The following is a 26,385-nucleotide window of genomic DNA, read 5'->3' on the forward strand; positions in this document are numbered from 1 at the left end:
TTTTAATACTGACTGATGATTGTATGTTTTTTTTGTTGTAGGCAAAACCTAAAACACGGAACAAATGCAAACGGAGGTTTGACTAAAACAGTACATTACAGAAAATTCTTAGAAAGTGAGCTTCACAATTCTCTTGAATCTTCGCTGTATCATGTTTTCCTAGTCTTTCTCTGCTTTCCCCAGAAATTAATTCACAACAATATGAATGTCATTCATAAGCCGTTGGAATAAATGTGAATGGTTACAGTATGTACTCAGGGATTGTCCAGTGTGTCTATTGCTCAAACTTCTTTACATGCTTTAGATTGTCCACAATGGAAGTATGAAGATGTAACACAAAGAAAGAAAATCATCATCTTATTTTCAATTAAATCATATAATAACTGTCACTGTAGTATAATTAAACTGCTAATGCATGCTTAAATGACTGTGAGCATCATGTTTTAAGTCAATATAAAAATAGACTTTTACATATAATTCTATTGGATTATTGCCACTAATTTGAAGCAGAGTTGTGTGGTCATGTTTCAATTTGGTGCCTCTGCATACTGCAAATTTATCTCCGGAGGAAGCAAGCATACTTCCATTTGATGAGCTATTGTCTTTCACCATGACTGTCCAATTTCTAAGATACGAGATGTGATTTGACTGTTCCCAAGTCTGCATTCCCTATCGTACAGCCCTTTTCCACTTCACACAGGAGCAGAGGAAATAACTTGAATCCTGAGAGACACAAAGACGATAATTTTCTCGTGATTGAACACAACCACAATAAATGTCCACCAATATTTAACCATTTTTCTCGTGGAAACACCAGAAGAAAGAACGATGTGTCTTCATTTCATGACCTCATTTGTTGCAGCAAAACATACTAAACATCATTTCACCATGTCATCCTTGTAACAACATTCATGAAGCGGATAATATTCCTTTGAAGATTTACGTCACAAAAAACCCTTGTTGATTGGCCAAAATGTGTCTTATAGGTGATAAGAAAAAGTGGAACATTGGTAAGAGTCTCAAAATACTTCAACAGCATCTGTCACGATAGCTTGCCAAATCTTTGTTATGGCCATAGTTAGCATTCCGTACATTTGCAAAACCCTAAGTGGCTTTACACGTTTGATTTAAGCAGATTTGTCGCATTCAATGAGTTCTGTCAGTAATTTGTTACTTTATTTTACAACACAAGTGACGGCCAAGTGAGAGGGTGTAGAGTTGGATTTAAATGAAGGAGCATAAAAGATAAACTGCACGTAAATCTTTACTTGAATGACAACACTGACAGAAGTGTCAATGTCCTAAAAGAAAATGCATGTAAGGTCAGGATGGCTCTCTCTGTTTCACTGCCAGGAAAAACAGATTTATCTTCAGCAGTAGGCTTTTTCAGGGCCACTCGCATTTATGATGTTTTACACTCAAGCAGGAATTCATGGATAACATTGAAAATGGAATGAAAGCCATGCGCACATGCAATTCATTTGTCCTCAATTCAATTTATGAATCACAAGTAACTGGTAGAGAAAACAAAGAGGAAAGTTTGTGCTACAATGGCCTTTAAAGTGCTTCAAGCTTACATTCCAGAAAAGACTGACACAACTACACAAGCTGAGATAGCTACGGACACACGCTTCTCTTTGTTGGGATAAACCCAAATGATTTAAAAATCCAATCCATTCTAAAGGAATTGAAGCTGAATAATACGGTACAAGTGCTATTTCACAAGTCTTTAATGTGCAGATGTGTTTCCTCTCTTGGGAACTTCACCACAAGAACTGTTTGTAAAAGATTACAATTATATGGTGTCAGGGGCCTATCTGTAATAACATGGGTTTTGAAACTCATTACAGGAACTGTATTTTGATAGACATTGGAAAGATGCCAGTCTGCTAGACTTTGAAAATTCACAATCAGTACAATATCTAAATAAACTAGGATGAATGATGTGAAACTGTCCTGACTGTAGATTGATTTTACTGGACATAAAAGAGTATTCATTAAGAGCGTAACTATATATCTTACAATTGACAATGTTTCATGTGTACTTTAAGGATATTTAGTTTATAGATAGATTTTTCAAAAATTTAAATGTACTATCATTGTACTTGTACAACTCGATTTTAGCTAACTTAAAAATGTTCAGGAAGTCAAATCAAAGATTTGAAAATAAAACATGTAAAGTTTTGAAACAGCGAGACATCTCTGCAATTTTCCTGCAAAAGAGATGGCATACATGTATGTACAGTAGTTTTTTTTCCTTTCGAAAGGTAGTATAGTAGGCAGCAAATTTGGTTTTAAAAAGTTTGCTGTGTTCAACAGTCTAATCTATATTGGTGTTTATTTCCATATTTTTTCTTTTCTACCATAGTTTGAACGATACAAAATCTAACTTGATCTAGTTTAAATGTGACGGTTTAGAATTTACTGAGCACCTTTTTAGCACGAACATTCATGAACAACCAAAATATGGGTCACTTTACTCAACACAGGTGTTGGTAGCCAAAAGTGATAACTGAAGAGTCAATGGTTCAAATTCTAGCACTTGTCTGCTGCCAAAGTATCTTTGGCAAGATACTGAACCCTTAATTGCAGCTTAAGATGAGAACCACTGTTGAAAGATTATGCTCAGTAGTACTATAAAGGGGAATTGACGTCTAATGCTATGAAGCCAAATTGCACACTTGGGTTTGGATTTTAGACACATGCAGCTGAAATTTTCACAAATCCGTATTCTTATACAGCTTATGTCCAAAAGAGTCTGTTATGAAAAATAAAAGTTGGGGAGTTATCTAGGTCATTGGTGGTAAGTGGATTGACCTGGAGCTATGATCATGCGGAGATTAAAGAAAAACCTTCTTCCATGGCAATTTATAAGGCTTCTTTACCCTTGATGTTAAGTGCCATGTATGTTGTTACATGCAAGCAAATATCAGAAAGACATGATGGCACATTTCTATCATTTTCTACAGTTTCTCATTAAAACTGCCAGTTGAAACTACAGTTGTTAGGCATCCATGTGATGAGATGAGATCAAATAATGATGCATATACCCCTATGCCACCATAAAACGTATTTGATATAAAACATTCTTTGTTTTGAAGTTGTTTTGCCAAGGTTTCTTCACTTTCTTGGAACACAAAAGACAATCTAACAGCAAAGACTATTCTTCACACCACATAAAAGAATCCTCTGTCACACATCACTAGACGTATGCCATTGAAAAGGGTGTAGGGCACACAACAGGAGATGTAGTCTACACATTTTCTTTCTTAGATGGTTGAGCAGAAGAAAATAGGGCTTCTGTCATGTTTTCCCATTTATTTATTGTGAAATTTAACATTGTATAACATAATTCATATGAGTCTGATAGCTGGTTTAAAATTGACAATAACGGTTGTATCTGATTTGTTGATTTTATGCAGGGGATTTTCAAAAACAAATACATTCCCAATGGTTGTCTAAATATTTTAGAAATCCAACCATCTGGTATCCCTAATATTTTGGATCAACCTTTGAATGAACTTTTATAATTCAATAACTCCCCACATAGCACTAACGAGTGCACACATCATACCACATTTTTAGAACAATTGCTTTGGGCTTTTATTTCATACAAAATTGTTTCCAAGTGACCCTTCAAGTACTCTAGATGGATGCATTTAAATGGATCAACCACACCGCTGAGGACATCTATATTTGTTTGGTGATTTATCCATCCAAACGTGTATGAACTGCTGCCTCCATAAAAAAAATGCTTTTGTCTTTTGAGGCACTTGCTTTTCTTTCAAACTTGTGTTTCTCAAGAAAACCAATAGATGTCTATTGAATCCCAGCTCCATCACTGGCTATTTTGATCATGAAATTTGTGCTGATTACAGTAGATATAAAGCAAGGGAGTCAGTCTCTTATGGGCTAATTTCCACAGATATTAAATTCTTTTTCTTCCAAGTATTTTACCAAAAGGATTGTCAAAGACTTCCTAAGACAAATCGGAACATCTTTAGTCATTGAAGTTGTAAAAAGAAACACACGACACACCAACATTTCTGTGTGGAGTTTGCATGTTATTCCTGGGCCTGTTCTTCTGGGTTTTCTTCGGGTAAAAAAAACAAACCCAAAAACAAAAACATAACATAAATAAAAAAGTCCATTGAGTCAATTTATATACTCAATTTAAAAAAAGTCAAATATTCTCATTGAGAGAATCAGATCGTAACAATAGAAATAAACAACTTCAAGTTTCAATTATTTTAGTAGGTGTTAGTTGGAGTGGGAAGGTGAATCCTTTAGAGAACAAACTGCAACTGGCTTTAGTATAAATATTAAGACCTAAAGAAGTATGCTGTTGTGTTTAAAAGAATAATGGTTGCTTTATTTCCCATATGAGATAATAGACAGTATGATTAACTCCCACAAGGTTTCATTAGTCTACCTGACCAAAGGGTCAACAAGCAGATGTTCAGCTCCATCTGGTACATCCCTTGGCCAAGCTTGCCTGCATTGATGAAAGGAACATTTTCTGCATGTGAATTGCAACAGATCAAGAGGTTAAGTGATAGACCACCATTAAGTACTTTTCTACTGAAAATTATGTCTAAACCCTATATAAAAGATAAAGTGCGAGAAGAAAAAGAACACACTACAGTTAAAAATATGAGAAAATGGGGAAACAACTACCAAAAGCATGATGGTAAAATGCTCTAATGACAAAGTAATACAGATACTTTCATTGAGGCAGAAATCGTCATGAAATTGTTTTACAATGTATCCCCCTGGACTCAATCTGACCCATTTTCTTTGGATAAAACAATCTGACTCCAAATCATCTGCCCCCCTAAAATATGCTAATTTTCATGATTATATAGTGTTAGGAGTGTGATAATACACTCAGGTCAGAAGATGAAAATGTTTTGTTGAACTGATTAACATTCATTCATTTTCTGAACCGCTTATCCTCAAAAGGGTCGTGGGGAGTGCCGGAGCCTATTCCAATTTAGAGGGAATTTAGAGCCTACCATGTATGTTTTTGTGATTCGTGAGGAAACCGGAGTACCCGGAGAAAACCTTCAGAAGCCTGGGGAGAACATGCAAACTCCACACATACATCAAATATATAGTACATAGATACAGATGCATGTACAAATTGTATGGACACACACACAGGTACCCACGCTAGGATGCACACATACATTATGGAAAGGGAATTAGTGATAATGAGCTATAAGATTATAAAATGTATTTTCTGGAGAAATTGTATGGGGATGCTTACTAGGCACCCCTAATGATAGGATTCACTCTCCGAGGCAGACATGAAACCACTACAATGACATTGGTCCAGTAACCAAGTCCTCCTTTAATAACCTTAAAATTCAAAGTGTGTTGTGATGACAATGGTTTTAAAGAGAAACGAAACTCATTTTCCACAATTTCAAACTGTTTTATGCATAAGACAGATTCAAATTGGTGTGTGCCTCTGATGAAGTGTGTTATTTCTTGTTTGTTTTCAATCATGTTTGTAAATTAAATCATTCTGCAAAAGGAAGGTTTAGATTTTGGGCACACATCACACAAGTAAATGCCATCTCTGTGTTCTACCCACGCCCACTAAAAGCAGTCACCATGGCAAGCTTGTACTTCCCAAGTTAAACTGAGCTGAATCAAGCATACATTACATAAATAATGCAGTATTTAAATCTGTACATGTATTTGGTGGCATCTATTCCACAACTTCTGACCTCCCGTCTAGCCGGCCAGAGTCAGTTTTTACTTCTTGCCCGCCTACTTGCAATGGTTCTCTCTTTTGTGCATTGCCTCTGAACACCTGCAAGACAACTACGACCTCTAGCCTTGACAAAGCCTTTAGTATGAATGGGTTTTTTTAAGTAGAAAGGACTCTCTAAGCCTTTTAAAACCAGGAAGACCATGCAAAATCTTGCCTCTTTGAATGAAATACACGACCCTGAACACAGGCGTGCAGGGAACTGAAGCGGTAGTGTGAAGTGGTAGAATATTATGTTTCTCTATAATTTGGAAAAATGACATTCTTAATTCTTTCACACCAATTTTTTGTGCAAACATTGTAAAACAGCATCCAAGGTTATAAAAATTACCATATGTTTTATTGCCATTTTAGGTATATTATAGATCCCAAGGTCTAATTTATTACAGAGCAAATAAGTGATTTGATTTCCATATCTTGTGTGGGCATGTAGAGAAGTTTAACAGTGAGTTATTTGTGTGTTTATTCTAAAACCACCATGTTTATTTAACATATGTATGTGAACCATTTTCACAAATATGCAGTCTTGTTCAATTAATGAACTGTTTTACATGAAAATCAAAGTTAAGCAAAAATAAAACATCCAGCCATATTTTCCTAAGCTTCTCATCTTAATTAGGTGGTATTAAAATGACTTCCCCAGAACCCCCATTGCACTTATTGTACTTCATTCTCCTTGCTGACAGTAATCCTCTGTTACATATAAAACAATAAAATTGAAGTTTTTACAAGCAAGTATAGACATACTGTATGTTTTATGGGCCATTATTACTTGTCAACAGAAATGCACGAAATGGAAGGAAACCCAATTACTGCACTAAATCACATCTGTCTGCATGTTGAAGTGGGAAAAATGCATCAAGCATGATTGATCTCAGTGCTGCTTTGCCATCTGGATATCCTCTCCATCATCCACATCACCCGCTTTCAACTGAATCCACCAGGGCTTGAGACCCTAATTGAATGTGTCCAAATAAGATGACACAGATAACTTCCACGATTGCTTCAGCCATATGTTACAACACTCGTAGGTTGATAAAGGAATTGTTTTAATTTACAAATAGCTAACTCAAAACCCAGATGGAAAAACATGAAGTTGACTGCTTTAACGGGATTTTATAGTGATCATTGCTTTAGTCAGCTAAACACGAGGCATTTTATCTGCTGCCATCATATTTTCATCATGTATTATCCCTTGTAACTTGTTTTGCAGTGCTTTTTTCATGGGAATTTCCTAAAGATTAGAAATGTTTTTGTGTGGAGACGGAATTGCATCAGTCAGGCTGTGTAGTGGATATTATGACCTAAATGAGATAATATTACTCAGGTGGAATAATGAAAGCAAACTCTTTATTGCAAAATTGCAACTTTAGGCAATGTTTATGGGCATGCAATATTGTACTATTATTCCAAGAGACTGCTTTTATTATATTACAAGCCACGATCAAGCAATGGAATTGAAGATAAAATTATCTACCCAACATCTCTGCAATTATCCTCAACATCGTTCAAACATTAATGTGTTGATTTCATGGAAATTTTAAACACAACAGGGGTTTCTGGAAAAATGAACAAAGGGAGAGACTGTGTGATATGACGAGTTATGACCTCTGCATCAAAATCCCTTTAAAGATTAAATCACAACTAGGGAACGGGGAAATCGTCTAATACTTAAAAAAAACAGTGCACAATGCAACAAAGCAATAAACGTTGGGGATAAACCTACTCGAGGGGGGGAACTGGATGGGAGAAGACAAATGCGTCAAGCTCGTTGGATGAAGTCTCGTATCTGTGAGCATAGCACTTGGAGAAAAACTCACATGACAATGGTAGTCAGTGCATCGCTTGTCTTTGAGCTGTCAAACAATGTGTATATTCAGTAAGAAAGCATGTCTGCCATGTGTCAATTGGATGGATGTTTTCAAAAGTATTTTGAAGCGGAATTCTTCCCTTGGAGCTACTCCAAAATGGAGTCCAAAAATAAACTGAAACTTTCACCTGCCAAGACGAGTGCATACATACAGCATCACATGTATAACACTTAGTCTCATTTTTTTAATTTTTGACATCCATTATCATTAGTCATTGACTGTATAGCTTTCAATATTTAGTCAGTCATGGATGCAAAATGGTACTGAACTGGCTATAAACGGAAAAAAAAGAAGTAAAGAACTAAATAGAAGCAAATTAACACATCAACAAGGAAGAAACATGCAATTTGTGGAAACTGATTGGTCAACAAAAAGAAAAGGCTGACTTGGACAGGTTCATATAACAACCTAATAAGACAAGACAAGAACTAAAAATAAAGGAAACTGGACTCATCAGGAAACAAACAAAATAGAAACTACCAAACTGTATAAAAATAGCATGACAAAAATATTGTAAATCACATCTTGAAGACAAAGTTGGCCCTTCATACAATACACTTCTTTTTTTTCACTTTTTCATTATTTTCATTTTCCTAGACCGTGAATTGGTTAACAATCATTCAAATGATGTAAAAAAAAGAGGACAAAACATATGGGGAGGTTAAACACTCACAGTGCGGGGCTGTGGTATAAATACAACAGCTGGTGGTCTGAAAAGCCTGAGGTAGAGCCTCAGGGTGGGAGATGACCAGCCTACTCATTTACCAGTTAAAACAGGGGACAGAAAACAGCAGGATTTGGGGAGAAGTGAACCCTGGCTTCAATTCAAATTTGAGCAGGGACCGAAGAACGACAATGTGCCAGGCTTTTGAGAAATAGAAAATATAAAAAACTCAGGAAATAAATATAAAAGAAAAATAATTAAATTAAAATTTAAGTACTCCATTGAAACAGTGTAAGACAGTGAGCTCGAAATTTATATTTAGGAAACTTAATACATTAATTACATAATGAAACAAACAACACATCCATGGCGCTCAGGTGTTTGTCTGCCTGCTTGTAACATGATCACAGACTCGTCAAATTTAAGTTAGATAGGTAATCTGCCTTGCATTTAAATTGGGTTTGAATTTTTATATGAAAAATGTTCATTTCAACCAACAAACTTCTGTCCTTTCGGACATGAAGTGGACACTGCAGTGGTCTGCAGTGAAGAAAGAGCTGAGGCCAAAAGTCAAAGCTCTCAATCTACCAGTTGATCTACATGACCTATGAGTCGTGACCAAAAGAATAAGATCGTGTATAGCAGCAGCTAAAATAAGTTTCCTCTACGGAGTGACTGGGTTCCCCCTGTGATATACTAACGTTAAAAGCTTGGTCTTATGGGAAGGGCTTAGGATAGAGGCAGAAGAGGTGGCCTGGACATCTTTAAGGATGGATGATGAAACAACAAAAGTGAATATATATATATATATATATATATATATATATATATATATATATATATATATATATATATATATATATATATATATATATATATATATATATATATATATATATATATATATAGTGTGTGTGTGTGTGGGTATGTACGCAACTCTCCTTTTATCTCCTTTTACATCGTTTTTTTTTAAAGGCGTGATTAATGATTGCCCTTTCCACCCTTCAAGACAAAACACACAATCGTGTGGCTGCCAGAGCTTGCCCAATCAGTCAGACGGAAAGGGAAATAGTGATGGTCATGCAAGACTCCATTTTGGGTTTCAAAACCCAAAATGAGGCACATAGAGGTAGCGTGAAACCACTGCATACAATGACCTATAATGTTCATTTTTGAACATGTTTGGTTAAAAATACAGCTATAAATGTCCTGGCGATTTGCACAGCTTGGTGACGCATACGGAGGATCGGGGTGAAATCCCTCTTCTCAGGAAAAACGTAACTTTGACTTTTTAGTCCAGAATGTGGCACTCCAGGGTGGATTATGGAATTTACTAATATTTATTGAGCTGCAATGCACAGATAAACTGAAAATGAACTTTCAAAATGAAAGAATGTTACGTATTTTTATAATCTCTCTCTCCACACACACACACACACACACACACACACACACACACACACACACACACACACACACACACACACACACACACACACGCACACACACAGATATAAACCCACGGAAGCCCTTTGAGAGCATGCAAACTCCGTACCTGGGATTGAACCCTCTATCTCAGAACTGTGGGGCCGATGTGCGAAAAACTCGACCAACAGGCCGCCCCATATATTAGGGAAAGTGTAAATGCTTTGTAAATAAAACAATAATGCACTGAATTCAATTCAGCAGACTATTCATTGAATCTTGAATGCATGCCACCAATAGTTTTGATTTTGCTCTCTTCACGTTGACAGCATCTGATGTTTCCATGACACACATGATAAGCCTTGTTTATTTGTTCTGAATGGTTGTTTATTTCAAAAACACTCAAGAGAGTCTCATTTGGCATGTGAAGTCATGGGTACTGAAAACAAAAATAAAAGGTCACCTGAGTAATAACTATTTGACACCTCTGTGTGTAGGTATCCTTTCAAGGCAATCTGCAGCATATCATCGCTTTATCAGTCTTATGTGAAGCTAATAGTCTATTCAGAGATTCTCAAGAGGCAGAAGGCACAATGAAAGCCTGAACAAAAGGATCCTTATTGGGCCCATCAACACGCTAAATAAAAAAAGAAAGAAGAGATAACTATTCACTACCTTGTATGCGCTCATCAAAGAATTCAACAATATTCTTCCAAATTTTACCCGGCAAAAATTATGACTCAGTATATCCCCCAGAGTTTTCATCTCCCACACCTTTCTGTCAATCACCTGCAGAGAAATGCCAAGGGAAAATGTTTTCCACAGAGAACAAATATCACTGCAATGTATCCCTTTTGCGGTAGTTCTTTATGAAATACATTTGTTTCAGATATTGTGCTTCTTGTGTGTCGCATTTAAGTGTGATTATAACATAAATCAAATTGTGTTGTGTGGTTATCAGTGTTTTCTCCCCTATGATTTATGTATTCTCTCTTAATCAAATCATACTAAAACCTACACAGATCACTCTTCTGCCAAAATTACACATGGTGTAGTTACTCAGGAGGGTTCAGTATTAATACTTATCCATTACGGGTTTAAGAGCAGATCATGGGAAGAAGAGAAATGTGCTTTTGTGTAGCAGCCCATTTGCTTTCCAGGGGCATTTCACATTACTAAAAAAAAAATTAGGCACCAAGGAAAGCTTTTAGGAACCTCGCAGACCATACACTAAGGACTACATTATTACATTATTTCATTTATTCTCTTAGCCAAAATATTTTTAGACCACAATTCAAATTTAACATACAAATTAAAACCAAAATAAGAACAACCCATGTCTTCTGTTGCCTGTGTGGCTCCTTATTCTCAGTCGAGATAGCCAGATATGTTTTGAGCTGCGACCAATTTACAATTGTCCAGTCATTGACAGTCACCAAATAGAATAGTCGAGGCTGCAATATTCTTGATGATCTGCATACTGGATATTGCAGTTTTTGACAACACTTGTCAAATAATTGGGTCTCACAGCTGGTTTTTACATAAATTTGGAGTGTAGAATCCAAAACTGGTCTCATTTTTTTTCTCAGTCATTTTTTTCGTTACAGCCTACTTACTTATTTACCACTTTTACTATTCAGTTCCTTGGTAAAATAAATAAATAAACTAAAATAAATTATTTTTTGAGAAAAAAAAATCTATACTTTTAAAAAGAAATTGACATAATGAAGAAAAAGATTAGATTTTTGTTGTAAAAGAAGTGTAAAAGAGCAAAAAAAATAGAATTTTATTGTTCAAATTGCATTAAAACATTGAACATGTGGGCAATAAATTGCAGTGGTGACATAGCCAAGCAAGATAATGTGATGAAGTGAAATCCATTTGCATTACGAGCTCATTTGAACGTATCGCACAGACAGGCGACCTAACCTCAATCCAACACAAAAGCAATGTGGAGCAAACCAAGAAAAAAAGATGACCCATGAAATGAGGGCAGCCCACGCGTAAGGAGACACTTAACTTCATCACCTACAGTTAATTAAGCACTCACACAGTTGCACGCACGCACACATGAACACAGGTTTATGTTAATCGACAACACACATCTCATTAATTGTTCTTTTGGGTGATCTATAGTACTAGCTGAAGAGAGAGATATTTGGGAGTTTTATCTATCGAGTGGTGAGCAGGTACGAAATAGTTGCTGGAGCCAAATGCAGGAAATAGGGACCCAAGGCAGATGGGTGGTGGTGCAAAACATGAAAATGCTCGTCATGCTACTTTTGTTGTACATGCGTTTTTTGCCATGCTCCTTGTGTTGAAATTGTTCATTTGTATTCCTACTTCTGAGTTTTGTGTTTGGATACAAAGTCAACAGCCTGCTATTTCATAACACAAGTAAAAGCAGATCCAAAGTCAACTCATGATGAGAATTGTCATAGAGATGAGGGAGCAGGATACAAAAAATGGCAGCAACAATGAAAACAAAACTGAGCAGGCCCAGGGCATTTAAATATACAGTCATCTTAAAAAATGAGATGCGATTCAGCAACAAAGAAGAAGCAGAAACACTAGCATTTCCCAACCTGGGTTATCCAGCCTGGCATATAAGTGGAACGAACTGCTCTACCACCGAATGGAGACCCCTAAAGAGAATCCACTTAAAAATGAATATTATTTTACATGTTTGTGATATTATCTCCATGGATCATAGAGACATTTTAATTAACATTGCACATGTATTTTTTCTCAGTATTCAGCACAGAAGACAGCAGCAGCCCAGGATACACAGGAGATTGCCGTTTTCCTTGTTGGGCCGCACAAAGTATGCAAACAATGGAAAAAAAAACTTTCTTTGAGGAAGAAAAAAATGGGCAGAAGTATGAAGGGATTCATCTGATTATAAAGGCAAGGCAGGCTCTTCTGCCGCTTCGAGATGTACTTCAGACTTAAAGATTTTATGCTTTTTTTTCGCTGTATCCTGGAACATCTCCATCAGTGTGCCGTGGTAACACAAACACAGTGAATGGGTTCATACAAGTTGCACTATGCTTCACTCTGTGGAAAAGGCCTTTAGACCGCTTTACTCCTCAACAACTCTGCAATATATGAGGTACTTCCAGCCAATGCAGGCTTGTAGTGCATATTCTGTATTTTCATGGTTTAGACATATGATTTTCGATAAAAATAAAGATGACGCACAATGGATAGCAGCCTCCCTCTCTCAATTTATAACCCAAAGAAAATCGTATTATTTCTGAGTTTATGCACCTAACTTTTATCCATCATATTTCCAATGTATGTTTGTATCTCTGAAAGTATTCATTCATTTAATTTGTTCTTTAAATGAAATTCTTTCCAATTTACATTTTGCTACTTTGTCTTGTATTTGATCGGTCTTCGTGGACAGTATTTTGTTGCAGTCGTGACTGCTATTGGAGTGTTATACATCATTGAGTAGAGTAGATAAGTGACATCCATTTTTCCATTTTGTGGAAGTGGTATTTGACTGACACTTGGCTTTTGTTCCAATGCATTCAGCTGACAAACCAACTTCACTTCGGGGTATAAAAGGCCAAATATTATTTAACTGGCCATACTCCAGTCTTTCAAAATTTTAGGTGGCTGTAAACAACACTCTTCTTCTTCTACTTCATGGTTCTTCCAAGCGAAAATACTACCAAATTCCAAACAATACATCTGTTTTAATCAGGGGAAAAATATCACATTGCTCAGAATTCATTAAACAAACATGTTTGGCCAGCCAAAACACGTATCATCATAATTAAATTTATCACATTTCTTTTGTAGAAAATTCTCTCAGTAATCTTTGATGTAACTCTCATTGTAATTCCAGTATAAAACAGTGAAACAATGGTAAAGGAATATGCATCATATACAATATACTATTTGATGATGTTTTCAAGTTTTGAAAGAGTTTAGTTTAGCAACAGTTTATTTATTTATTTTTATTTTTTAAAAGAAGACATTTATATGACCCGCGACCCTTGTGAAGACAAGTGGTTCGAAAAACGACGGACTGACAGACATTTTTATGAACTGAAGAGCCTTTTGGAGCTTTCAGGGGGGTTTCTGAACAAAGAGCAGATCAATGGAGTGGCTATTAAGATGAGCACAAGGACAAAAATTGGACAAATTCATGTCCATTTGTAATCGAACATCTAGTAAACATCTGTATATTATTTAAGTTTCAGACAACTCCACTCAATGTTTATAGACCACATTTGGACTAGTCTATTTGAATTCTAATTCTGACAAGCAATTAAGTCAAAATGAACAGCGTTTTAGGGATTGCAACACTCCCTTACTACTTTCATCTGCAGTAATCCGTTTGTAAAAAGCTCACTATAATACTTAGCCTTAAAGTATAGCATTATTTAATTACATAACTAATCATTTTCTTATCCTGTTCTTTAAAATGCGGATGAATTAATTTACCAAATATCTAACCCAAAAGTAAACAATTTTTCTTGAGAGACATATTTCTGTGTTGTTTTGTTCTTGTGAATTCATCATTGAGTCTGCCAAATTAAAAGTTTATATTGACATCCGCTGGCTGGTTGATCATAGTTTTATTTTAGAAACATTCTCAGGGTTGCGGGGGTTGCTGGAGCCAATCCCAGCTGACTCTGGAGGCAGGGGACATCCTGAATCGGTGGCCAGCCTATCGAAGGCCACAAGGAGACAGACAACCATGCACACTCACACCCATACCTAGGGGCAATTTAGAGTGTCCAATCAGCCTACCATGCATGCTTTCAGAATTTGGGAGGAAACCAGAGTCCACACAGGTGGACGTGACCTGGATTTGAACCCAGGACCCCAGAGCTGTGAGGCCGACGCACTAACCACTCGAACTAACCACTCGCACCACCGGGCCGCCCACAGCAAAACTGATTCCATAATAATAGAATGTAAAATATGCTCATATGACAGTCCAGTTACGCAGTCTGTAGTTTACATCTAACCTGTAAAAAAAGTGTCACTAATAAAAATAATGAAGAGGGGGATTTGCAAGTTACAAGCCTCCAAGCTCTTTAAAAAAAACCATAATAAAAATCAATTTAAAGGCTTCCGCTCTGACTATTCATGAGCTTCTGTATTTTGGGGATGGGTATTAGAACTCCAGAGCCCATGAGGCTCATTCATCTCTGCAGCTATAGTCCATGAGTCCATGACTATAACACACAGATGCAATTCACAATTTAAATGGAAGCTGCCTGAATGTACTAAAGTCATAAGGCCTTGAGAAAAACAGCATGAACAATTAAATTGGATGACATCATCTGACTGACATAATATAATTTTATTAGTAACAAATATTTAAATAAAGATTAAGGACAAATTTGGAATTTGGCAACATTTGATAGAAATTGTACCTGTATAAATATGGGGTTTTTAATTCCCTCTTCAAATATAATTATAACTTGTATTGGGCTGTCAAAATGAATGTGCAAAGCGAATTAGAATTTACAAACTGGGGCAGCCACCTCTGCAGATCTTAAATGCTTGTGTTCTAGCATGACAAAGCAGCTGATAGAGGGCTCAACAACTAATGCTTCGCATGCTTTTTACCACACGTTTAGCAAATTCTCCTGTGGCTCATCTACAACCTCTGTTGTGTTTAAAGTAAAGGTTATTGGGAGACAGCAGCATTCAATAACAAACTGTGGACATAATGAAAATTGGTTGCTATTAGATTTGATCGCCGCCTCAGAAACATTTAGAAGAAAACTAAATCTTGAAACCATTCATTCACGCTTAATCGACACCAATACCGAATGATTTCTTTTTTTGGGGTGCAATGACACATCAGCAAAGAGTGACTTCCTGGATATACATTAATTTGATATGATCTCCCAGTCCTCAGTTTTTGACAAATTGTCCAAAAGAGTTAATAATAGGAAGACCTGAAAAATAATGGGCCTTGTGATCAGTAAATTTTTCAACCAGATGGAGATGAAAGTGTCCTGAACACAGCCTTCCTTTACATCAAGGCAACACTGATTACCACATGAAACAACCCCACAAGTGAGAATAATTGATTAAAACAGGTACGTCCGGCCAAGCTCTTATTTTATGAATGACATTTGATATAACCAACATTTAAATATGATGGTTCATACTTTGTAAATGAAGTACAAGGTCTTAAATCTACTAAGCATCAATCAGTTATGTTCCTGCCAATTGTTATGGAAGGGGCCACTTTTGCAAGTTATGTTTAATTATGGAATGTAAACTGACGGTTGAAGATTCAAATATCTGTGCAATCAATCCTGCGTGGAGTCTGCATGTTCTCCCAATGTGTGCATATCTTTCTTCAAAAGGTGGCTTGGTAGATTGATTTATTTCAGTTAATTGTTCATAATTGTGAATTCTTTGTCAATATTGGCCCTGGGATTTGGCTAGAAATCAGTTTAGGGTGTACCTTTAGCCCAATCTCTACTGGGACAGGCAACTCCAGGTGGGATGCATGGTGCAGAAAATGATGGATGGATACAAAATGGACTGGGGAGAATATCGGCAACTGTGAATTTAGACATAAATTTGGATTGAAATAACTGCACTTGAGCCGTATTCCTGATCTCTGGCCATTACTTCCCAACATTTCCAATAATTATTGTATGATAGTTTTTTTGTTATTGTTTCTGAGTGGCAAAAGATTAACTTCTGGCCTCTTTGCTTTTCCTTTTCCTTTCCTTATGTAAGCAAAGGGACTGTTTACGGACTAATCTCCTTCCCTTTGACCAGAAATGTGATTACCTCCACACAAGAGATAATAAAACCTCATATCTGTGCAGTACCAAAGAGCATGAATTAAAAACTAAGCTGTGGCCTTGAGGAAAATGTTAGAATTCAGATCAGAAAGAATATTTGGTGCTGAGGGCATAGAGCCCCCTACTGGTAAACCATAAAACCATTTTCTGTGCAGAGTTTTACCAAATGTATGTAGCCCAGCAGCTGCATGATCTTCTGTTGAATAGGAGCAACAGGTTTTCTTGCCAGCTCCAATCCATGTTTGTTTTTCTAGGTCAATTCAGTAAACAACTTTTGCAAAATAATGAGGGATGTTACAAATAGAAATATAATCAGATAACTCCATTTTGGTGGTTACAGATTGCGTTTAAAATGTTTGCCCTATTAATGATGTTAGTTTGATGAATAAATGGAACTCATAAAGGAAACACAGGCAATTTTAAAAATAGCCACATATGAACTCTCCTGATTATAACAAGGTAAAGGTTTTCAATTTCCTGCTGTATTTTCTTTATACATATATGAGAAGAAGCAGCCCTCTAGTAAATTTGTGTTTAAGTTATTTAGACGTTTTAGACATATATTGTCGCCGTAGCAACATGGATTATTTTTAAATGAGCAGTTATTTTGATGTTTTTATATAGTATATAGAGCACGTCAAAATAATAATACTAAAATAATCAAAATTGAGAACATTATGATTCTGAATTACCAAACTAACATTAACATTTAACTTTATTTCAATTGTATCCTAAAATAATACACTCTACTTTTGCGTGTTTTAGAATTATGGCACTCTTTTCTGATGAACATGACATGGAGCCACTTTACTCGTATTATAACTCGAGAAGGTTTATTTTTGGACGGCCGTTATTGATGATCCAAAGTGTGTTTCACAGTAAATATATATATTTTTGCCCCTAGGGGTAGCTGCTGATGACATTGGACAGGCTGTCATGAATGATGCTTTTCGAGGGGGAAGCAGGACACGTAGACACGTGCTAAAAAATAAAAAATAAACTAGTGGTACTGATGCTGATCGTCCTGGTCGACCTTACCTGATATTTCTTGATGAGGTACATGGACGAGACTGAACCCTTTGGCATGGTAGGCTTGTCTAACTTCGCCGCAGCTGCGAGGCTTGGTCTCGCCACAGAAAGACGTGGACAGCATCAGCCCCAGCGAGCAGGCAACCACTTGCAGTCTCCACATCGCCACAAACCACAGCATGAAATCCCGGATGCTGTCTTTGAGAAATGATAAATCCGCAAGGATGGACAAGGAAATCTCGAAAGGGTGTTTGCGAAAGGTCTCCAGTGATACTTTTGTTGTTCATTTGAAGAAAGAAAGAAAAAAGGAAAGGGGAGGGAAAGCAACAAAAAAAAATCACTCGTCACTTGGCATACGTCCTCATTGCCAGTTGGTTGATGTCAACTTGTCCCGTCGTCGAGTGGAGAAACGAGGAAATGAGACACCTCCGGCGGATAGAGCGCACAAAAAGGGAAGGCTTCGCAAAACACGGAGTGGAGTGATCGCGACTTCAGCGGCAGACGCAGCCCACGTCCACGGGCGCGCACTGTCCTCTCTTCTTGTGCATCCTCAATGCACGCAGCTGCATTGCACATACGGCTTGGCGCACGCGTGTCTACTGGGGATGTGGGCACCCTAAAACATATCAGGACTCTTACCTGCCTCCACTAACTCTTAAGTATTAAGAACACATCCAAAACGATACAAGATTTGGAAAGAATGTTCCAAGTCCCCCCCAAAAAAACAAGATGCATACATAAATGCATTCATTCATTCATTTATTTTCTGTATCGCTTCTCCTCACAAGGGTCCTGGGGGTGCTCAAGCTCTATCCCTGCTGATTACGGTCACCAGTGGGGGGATACTCTGAATTAGTGACCAGCCAGCCGGACAGACAAGCATCCAAGATATCAATCACTCATACCTCGGGGCAATTTAGAATGTTCAACCAGCCGAGCATGGATGTTTTTTTGGGTGGAATGCAGGGACCTGGTAATGAATCCCTAATCTTGGAAATGTGAGACCAAGGTCAGCGGGTCCCTAAACCATGTGGTAGTTTGCAGAACCTCGCAGAATAAAGTTGAACAGGAGAATATCTATTCATTTTCTGAACCGTTTATCCTCACAATGGTTGCAGGGGGGGCTTGAGCCTATCTCAATTAATTACCAGGCAAGGGACACCCTGAATTGGTGGGCAGCCAATCCCAGGACACAAAGAGACATATTGAAATTATCTGTGATAAAGGAACTTTAGACCATTTACTTACAAACTGCAATTCCAAAACATGGAACATTACATAGCGCAATAAATCACAACTTTATGATTTCCTTTATTTTGTGAATATGTGCAAAACACAGGTTTATTTTGTGATTTGCTGAAGAATTGAAAAAATACATGCAGTCAGCACAAATTAAAACAATTTGTTTCTTAAATGAGTAAGGGGTGTTTTGCATGCAATTCATGTTTTCTGGGGAACAAGCTGCACTTGAACAAACAACAACACAATGACAATGAAGCCACGCTGCAGCAATATAAAGCCAGAGCCTTTAACCTTTGGTTTTGAGGTTTGGTGTTATCTGTAAATACAGAAGAAAGGAAATAAACAGCTTCAAATCCTCTTGTCATCTGTGACCAACAAAATTAATGTTCTGCAGTAATAAAACATGCAGCCTCTTGCACTGACAACATTCTGACGCTTTGAAACTAGCCATCTTTTTAATCTCTTTAATCTCCAGGAAATCCGTTGCCTGTAAACTTCAACAGATGTCATTGGCCGTGTTCAGTAACAGGACCAATGACCTTCAACCCTTACAGTATATAATCGAACCTAAGATGATACTTGCAGTGTCAAAAGTTCAAATGTTACACAAGGAGCAATATGTATGTATGATATTTTTCTGTGTATTTGCATTTTCAGCGTTTACACTAAATGATCATGTTTTCCTTTGTACTTAATACGCATTGAATGTTCATGAGAGGTCTTCTTTATCATCTCTATCATCACACTAAGTGATCCCCATATTAACATTATTATTTTACGCTAGAACACGTTCATTTATTGTCAGGGAGTCCAAACTATTCCAAAAAGGGCTACTCTGTGTAGGTTTTTGTTCCAACTGATCTAACATATGCAGTTCAAACAATGAGTTTTCTTCTCCAACAAGCATCCCCTTAATCAGTTGGAATGCAAACTTGCACCCGCAGCTGCCTTTGAGGACCTGTTCAGACACCCACAATATTTTGTCTATACTGCTTGGAGGGTCTGCTAATCCCAGTTGATTTCACACTCAATGCCTGAATATAGCTTAAATAGTAAAACTGCAGTCGGGATTCCAAGACTAGTTAGTCACGTTACGGCCTGTTATAACAACAGTGAGTACCATTCATAGGTTTTGAGTTTGTTAGTGTTTAGTCAATTTAATGCTTTTGCCTTAGTGTGTCAGCCCTAGGGCGCGAGTGGTTAGCGCGTCAGCCTCACAGCTCTGGGGTCCTGGGTTCAAATCCGGGTCATGTCCACCTGTGTGGAGTTTTCATGTTGTCCCCAGGCCTGCGTGGGATTCCTCCAAGTATTCCGGTTTGCTCCTACATTCCAAAAACATGCATATTAGGCTGATTGGACACTCTAAATTGGCCCTAGGTATGAGTGTGTGCGTGAATGGTTGTCTGTCTCCTTGTGCCCTGCGATCGGCTGGCCACCGATTCAGGGTGTCCCCTGCCTCTGGCCCGAAGTCGGCTAGGATAAGATGAAATGAGGCTATTTTCTACATTAAAATTTCCAATCCCTACTGACAAAGACACAATGAGAAAGTGCCTGATAGCAACTTGATACAATTCAAGCAATACATTAATTTTCTTGTGGAAAAAAATAAGGGAAAAACTAAGTACATAAAGTCAGACAACAGGTTGCAGCTCATTTCAGTTATGATTATAAACATGTTTTTAATCCTCATACTAATTTGTTTTATGTCTGTTAGCATTTTTAATGTCATCTTAACTGACTTCTTGGGGCCCCCAATTAATTCAAATACTTAATTCTGCCTCTTCGAAAGGAAATACATTATAAATTGCCTCCAGAAGGTCTCGTACACAGTCATCTCCCCGCATGATCAGCATTTTGATCCTTTTCCATAGTTTTAGTTGTCTAGTTTTTTTATGTCATCATTACCATTCTCTCTGGGGCTACTTCGCAGATCACGTCTGTCTCGGATACAATGAAATCCAAAGGCCTTTAGGAATGAATTGTGTGGATAAGAGCGAGCAACTACAAATTGAATTCATTTTAATGATAGCTTGAATCCTTTTAAACACCAATGGGAAGAACTGTACACTGTGCAGTCAGACTAAGACACACTTGTAACTTGACTGAGTCAAGGACAGTGGGATAAAAGACCTATACAAAATGCAAAAGTCTCCTTTAAAGTTGAAGAAATCATTTAATTGCAAAAATGTGCTCAAATGTCCTTCATTCCTTTTTTTAATTTAAGAGTAGTCATTTTGTTTTGGTCCCATTCACTATGTATCAAAATGTGACATTGGTGTCTCTGCAAAGAAACTAAGCAATTTAAATGCCTGGAAGATCTTTGTTTAAGATGTATTGAACAACAGCAGACAATGGTTATTAATCAAGTGTCAAATCTCAACATCATGTTGAGAGGAAGATTGTAGAAGCAACCACTTGAGTCATGTAAATGAAATGGAAAATCAAATGAATGGAACCTCTGAATATTAATGTGATGCATTGCGTTTGCTTTATAAAAGGAAGATTACTTCAGTTACTGAAAATGAAAAACGTAGTAATTGCTCTGACGTCTGTAGAAATAATTTCTTTTTCTTCAAAAAGAGAAAATATCTTCTTTATAGTTTCTTTACATTGTGTTAATTTCCACAAACAATATGTGAAGCGCTAAGCAATAAAGTTCACGAAGTAAGTTTTGTTTTGCCTTCACACCTCAGCATCAGCACCCACAAATGGCTCAAAATGAAGGTGTTTTCCTTTTTCACCACGGTTTTATTTGCACAGTTCAACTGAGTTAACATGCCTTTGCTAATGAGGCCTCACGTTGATGGCCAGGAGGTGATCCCGCTAGTGGATCAATAGCTCACCCTGAGGAGTCAGCACAAGGTTTACCATGACTCACACTCCCCTCTCCACGGGGAAAACAACTTTCAAAAAATAACATGCTTCCTCTGCAACTAGTGGTAATTGTACCTGTAAATGCATGGATCTTTGTTTTAAAGGTAGTATATATAAATGTGTAGCATAAAACTTGCTGCGAGTTAAATAGGCAGGAAACATTATGGACAAAATTACTGAGGCGTTTTGCAAAAAAAGAAGCTTGGTGTGAATATTCACCAAATAATGTTAATAGTCATAATAAATACAGAAGTAGCACCAGAAAGCCAACAATCATATGAGGTTTAGTGGTAGTTTTTGTTGTGCGTTTATAGTACTATATGAAAAGTAGCTTCCCGACCAAAAAGCTGTGATATTTCATGTTGAAAACAGTCTCGCTAGTGCCTGACATTGCCAAAAAAACCTCAACTTGGATTCAACATTCAACTAGTGGTTGCATGTTAATTCTAGGGTTTGTACATGCAGGTATTAATTTGTAACCATTTTTTTAGGTGGTTTTAATATTATTCTAAATCAGGCTTAGTGACACCACAGCATAAAATTCATTTACATATGGTGGCTTGTATATGGAGCTAACTGTATATATGATGTATGAAGAATTAGGTCACTTTGTTCACATAAGCACAGCAAGCAGCCGAGTGAATAATTTATAATATACAGCATATATAATTCAGAGATGTTAAAGACAAATATATGCAATTACAGTAAAGAAATAACCAAAAGTAACAGCTCATCTTGTTGATAGGGTGAAAGTATTATGTCATCTGCAGATTATAATTTTGTTTTAGTTTAAAAACAGCACCAAATGTCCTGACTGTAATTGTGGTCAGATGTCAAATGTCAATGTGCAAATTCAGTGCCGTCTTGTAGTATCACTTATAATCAGCCAGCATACAGCATGTGTGTACAGGTTGTTGGATGCACACTGGTTAAGTTCATAATGGTATTCCTCTTGACTCCTGACTGCTTAGGACTGCACTTGCTATTTTGAAACTGACTTTAAAGGAATGAAAACAGTATTAACAATAATCTCATCTCATTTTCTGAACTGCTTTATCCTCACTAAGGTCGCAGGGGGTGCTAGAGCCTATCCCAGCTGACTTCGGGCCAGAAGCGGGAGACACCCCGAATTGGTTGCCAGCCATAATTAACAAAAATTAAGATTATAAATATGACATTTGCTGCTTCTCAACAGCAATTTTTGAAAATCGGCAACACTTCATGCATCATTCTACTAACTACTGGTTAAGCAAAACACTAAACCAAAAAAGTAAAAGATGTACTTGAATATAGCCTCACAAATTGTACGTTATCCATAGAATGCTACAATTACACAAATTAAATACAAACACCAAGATTTAAATGTAACCCAGGGAGAAATTTATGTTCAAGATTTTTGTGTCTACTAATTATTTCAAGAAAAGAGATAATCAATAACCTGTATGTTGGCCTAAATGTTAAATCGTAGTATGTCCGTTTCGTAATCATCGGCACACAGCATGGAAAAGGTCATGTCAGAAGAGTGCCAATCTTGTTGTTTGGCATTATTTAGATTAAACTAGAAGAGTTGGTTCACCTTTACTTTCGTGTCTGCAGCGAAGTCGATTGCTTGGAGAACCAGAAAATTGAAATTCACCTCACAAGAGTGAGGGCACCAGTAAATAGCATAAGCATCTCATGTAAACTATGCTCAAAGAAAGTCTGCTTCTATTCACTGGTCGAGTATCTACATGCTGTTTTTTCCTATTTACAGAGCTCTTATGAAAACAACAAAAATACTAATTTTTACTGCACTAATTCATCACATTTGAAACTCATACATCCCAACAAAATCCCTTCCAATCTCAATGCGCAGCTTCTCTGCAAACACAACCATCCATTGATCTGACCACAGAGGATCCCAGTATTGTAGTCTTCTACAGATATAGTGTGTACAAATTTTTATCTGATTCTTAAGCAGCACCAGAGTTTGTTTTTCGGTGCAATTATTTCCCCCAAAACGACTACCTGCTTTGACGAACTTTAAGTTGCATTGTTTTGAAGGGAAAAAAAAGAAAATTAAAATATGCATGGCATACAATAAAGAGGGAAGTATTAGTACAATTAACTGTCACTTGAAAAATAGTTGCTCAAAGAAAAAAACCCTAACCCAGCAACAATCTGTCAGAATGCCACAAAATGTTGCATATGTAGAAAGACAATAACTTTATTAAAATATTAAAGTAAAAAAAATCAATGTTGAGACGCCTCATTTATCATCCATATACACTTACATATATAACATATCAATGACTAATATTCTGTTTGTGCCTTCTTTGATATATAGTCTACAAACTAGCAGTAACTGTTAGTTCACAGCATGTAAACATTGATAAACATTAAAAACAGTCATAAAGAAACGAATGTAAAATAGTTCCACTCTGAAACTTTTGATACATGTTCCGATGTTGTTTTTTTTTTTTTACTTAGACACAGACAAAGGCTATTTCACCTTTTACAACTATTGTCGGCGCGCTCCATTAAGGATTTTTTCCCCTCTCTTCGCCGCCTTTCTTTTGTCCTCTTTTTTTGTCTAGCAGTGGCTAGCGTGGAATTTATGGTCAAAAATAGATAGTTTTAATGCTATTCCAGCCCCAGGTGTTTATGTGGGTATATTATAGACTGGTTGCAAAGACATTCTCATTGATGCAGTTCAAGAGCGATGACAGGTTATTTTACTGTTATAAATATAAAGCAAAAGATTAACCTACCTAACTTCTTGTTAATTATTAATTAGTATGTTTCAAACTCTTATTACATATTTTATGAACTACTATAATGGCACACTGGATTAGGAGGCACACCGTCAATGAATGAGTGCATTTTTATATATAAAGTCCATCTAATTACAAGGTACATTAGTGTACTAATATATTGCATTTGTCAGGTGGTTTTTTTTATCTTTCAACATTGTAACCGTTGTTATCTTAATTTATTCATGTAATGTTTTATTTGTGGTTTTGAAGAATAAGGAAGGTGTCTGATCACTTTACTTTAGCAATATAATACTGTTATATTCCAGCAAATTACACAGCTAGAATTCTCACATAAAGTGCACTTGATTTTAAAGTATATTAATAATATTTGGTAAAAAAAACATAATAATAATGATTAAAAAACAAAGGGTTATATGTGTGCATTATAGTTTCAAAAATACAGTGTTCTTTAACGCATCACATTTGATTTTCTTTTACCAAGAACACCAGGACTTATCAATATTTATATTCAAAATAAATAAATTTGGCTCCCAAATCAATATTTTAAGAACAACTTTTTAAAAATAAAACAACAAAACAGAATAACTGCTTCACCTGGGTTCACAACATTATTTTGGAAGCATGAACACAGCCACAATAACAACTGTAACAAGACAGTATATAATGTTTACTCCTAACATTGTGCAGTAACTAACAACCATGATGTATTCTTTTTCAGAGGATAAAAACTTGCACTGTAGTGGAGTCTGAGTCTCAATCAATGAGCAATGCTGACTTTGAGAGACGGCAGCTAATCAACATGACTGACAGGAGAGGAGCTATCAATTTGGCCATTAACAAAACCTGCCTTTACACAAGCGCAAGGCTTGTCCACTTTCAATTATTTTGCTCAGATCCATTCAATTCCATTTGTCTGTCCATCCATCTATCCATCCATCTATACAAGGATGTGTACAAAAATGAAAAGAAGTAGACATTTAAAGCATATCCCTATGTCTCATCAAGGACATCTGCAAATCCTTTTGGGGGAAAAATATGATTGAAACTAAATCAGTGGCCTGAGGCTCAAGTGGTTACCGCGTCGGTCTCATAGTTCTGGGGTCCAAGGATAGATCCCAGGTTGGTCCTCACTGTGTGGAATTTGCAAGTTCTCCCCGAGCTTGAGTGGGTTTTCTCCGGGTACTCCGGTTTCCTTCCACACTCCAAAACATGCAGAGTAGGCTGGTTGAACACTCTAAATTGTCCCTAGTTATGAGTGTGAGCATGATTGGTTTGCCTTTCACCTTGTGCCCTGCGATTGGCCCTGCGATAACCCATAGTTAGCTGGGATAGGCTCCAGCACTCCCGTGACCCTTGTGAGGATAAGCGTTACGGAAAATGAATGAATGAATAAATACGATTGAAACAAAACCAAATGAAACAAAAGAATGCAGAACAGACTCATAAAAGTTCAATCAACATTTCTTATTTGGACTTTTATGGATCATGTTACTTCACATTCTTTCAGCTCCAGTTCTTTATTTAGTCTCATATGAAAAGGGATTCATTTTTGCATCCCTTTCCAATGACAAGGTTGACATTTCCCCCACTGAATGGGTGAAAAAAATGTAAGCCTCAGATCAGCTCTCCAACTCAAGAGATTTAACTGACCTTTAAAAATGCAACAGGGGAAGAAAGAACCTTGCATTGAACTTCAAATGTGATTGCAAGCTCCTAAAAACTCTTATTTTCAACATTGGTTCTAGGAGAAGAGTCAAATATAAATTTCAAAATAAAAGTAAACGACTGAAAGGTAGCACCGGCAATAATAGCAGTTCACAGACAAGATGTTCTTATCTTTCCAATAGCTCGTAAAGATTATAAATGAAGAACATCAGTATCCTTAGATCATTGGATTGTAAGTAAGTTTTCTGAGTGCTATATTGTGTCATTCATGTGATGACAAAAT

The 26,385-nt window shown here is 36.8% G+C and overlaps 1 protein-coding gene across 1 annotated transcript in view; it reads right to left on the minus strand.

The window, feature by feature from the left end:
- The window catches only part of LOC144067921 (glypican-6-like), a 64,492-nt gene extending 46,381 nt beyond the window's left edge, over positions 1-18,111 (minus strand). Inside the window, 2 exon segments of the mRNA XM_077592010.1 lie at positions 17,575-17,744; positions 17,746-18,111. Of these exon segments, the coding sequence (XP_077448136.1) occupies positions 17,575-17,744; positions 17,746-17,852 (277 nt within the window). The 5' untranslated portion in view covers positions 17,853-18,111.
- Positions 18,112-26,385: the final 8,274 nt, after the last annotated feature.

This window comes from Stigmatopora argus, chromosome 2 (genome assembly GCF_051989625.1).
Source record: "Stigmatopora argus isolate UIUO_Sarg chromosome 2, RoL_Sarg_1.0, whole genome shotgun sequence".
Lineage (NCBI taxonomy): Eukaryota > Metazoa > Chordata > Actinopteri > Syngnathiformes > Syngnathidae > Stigmatopora > Stigmatopora argus.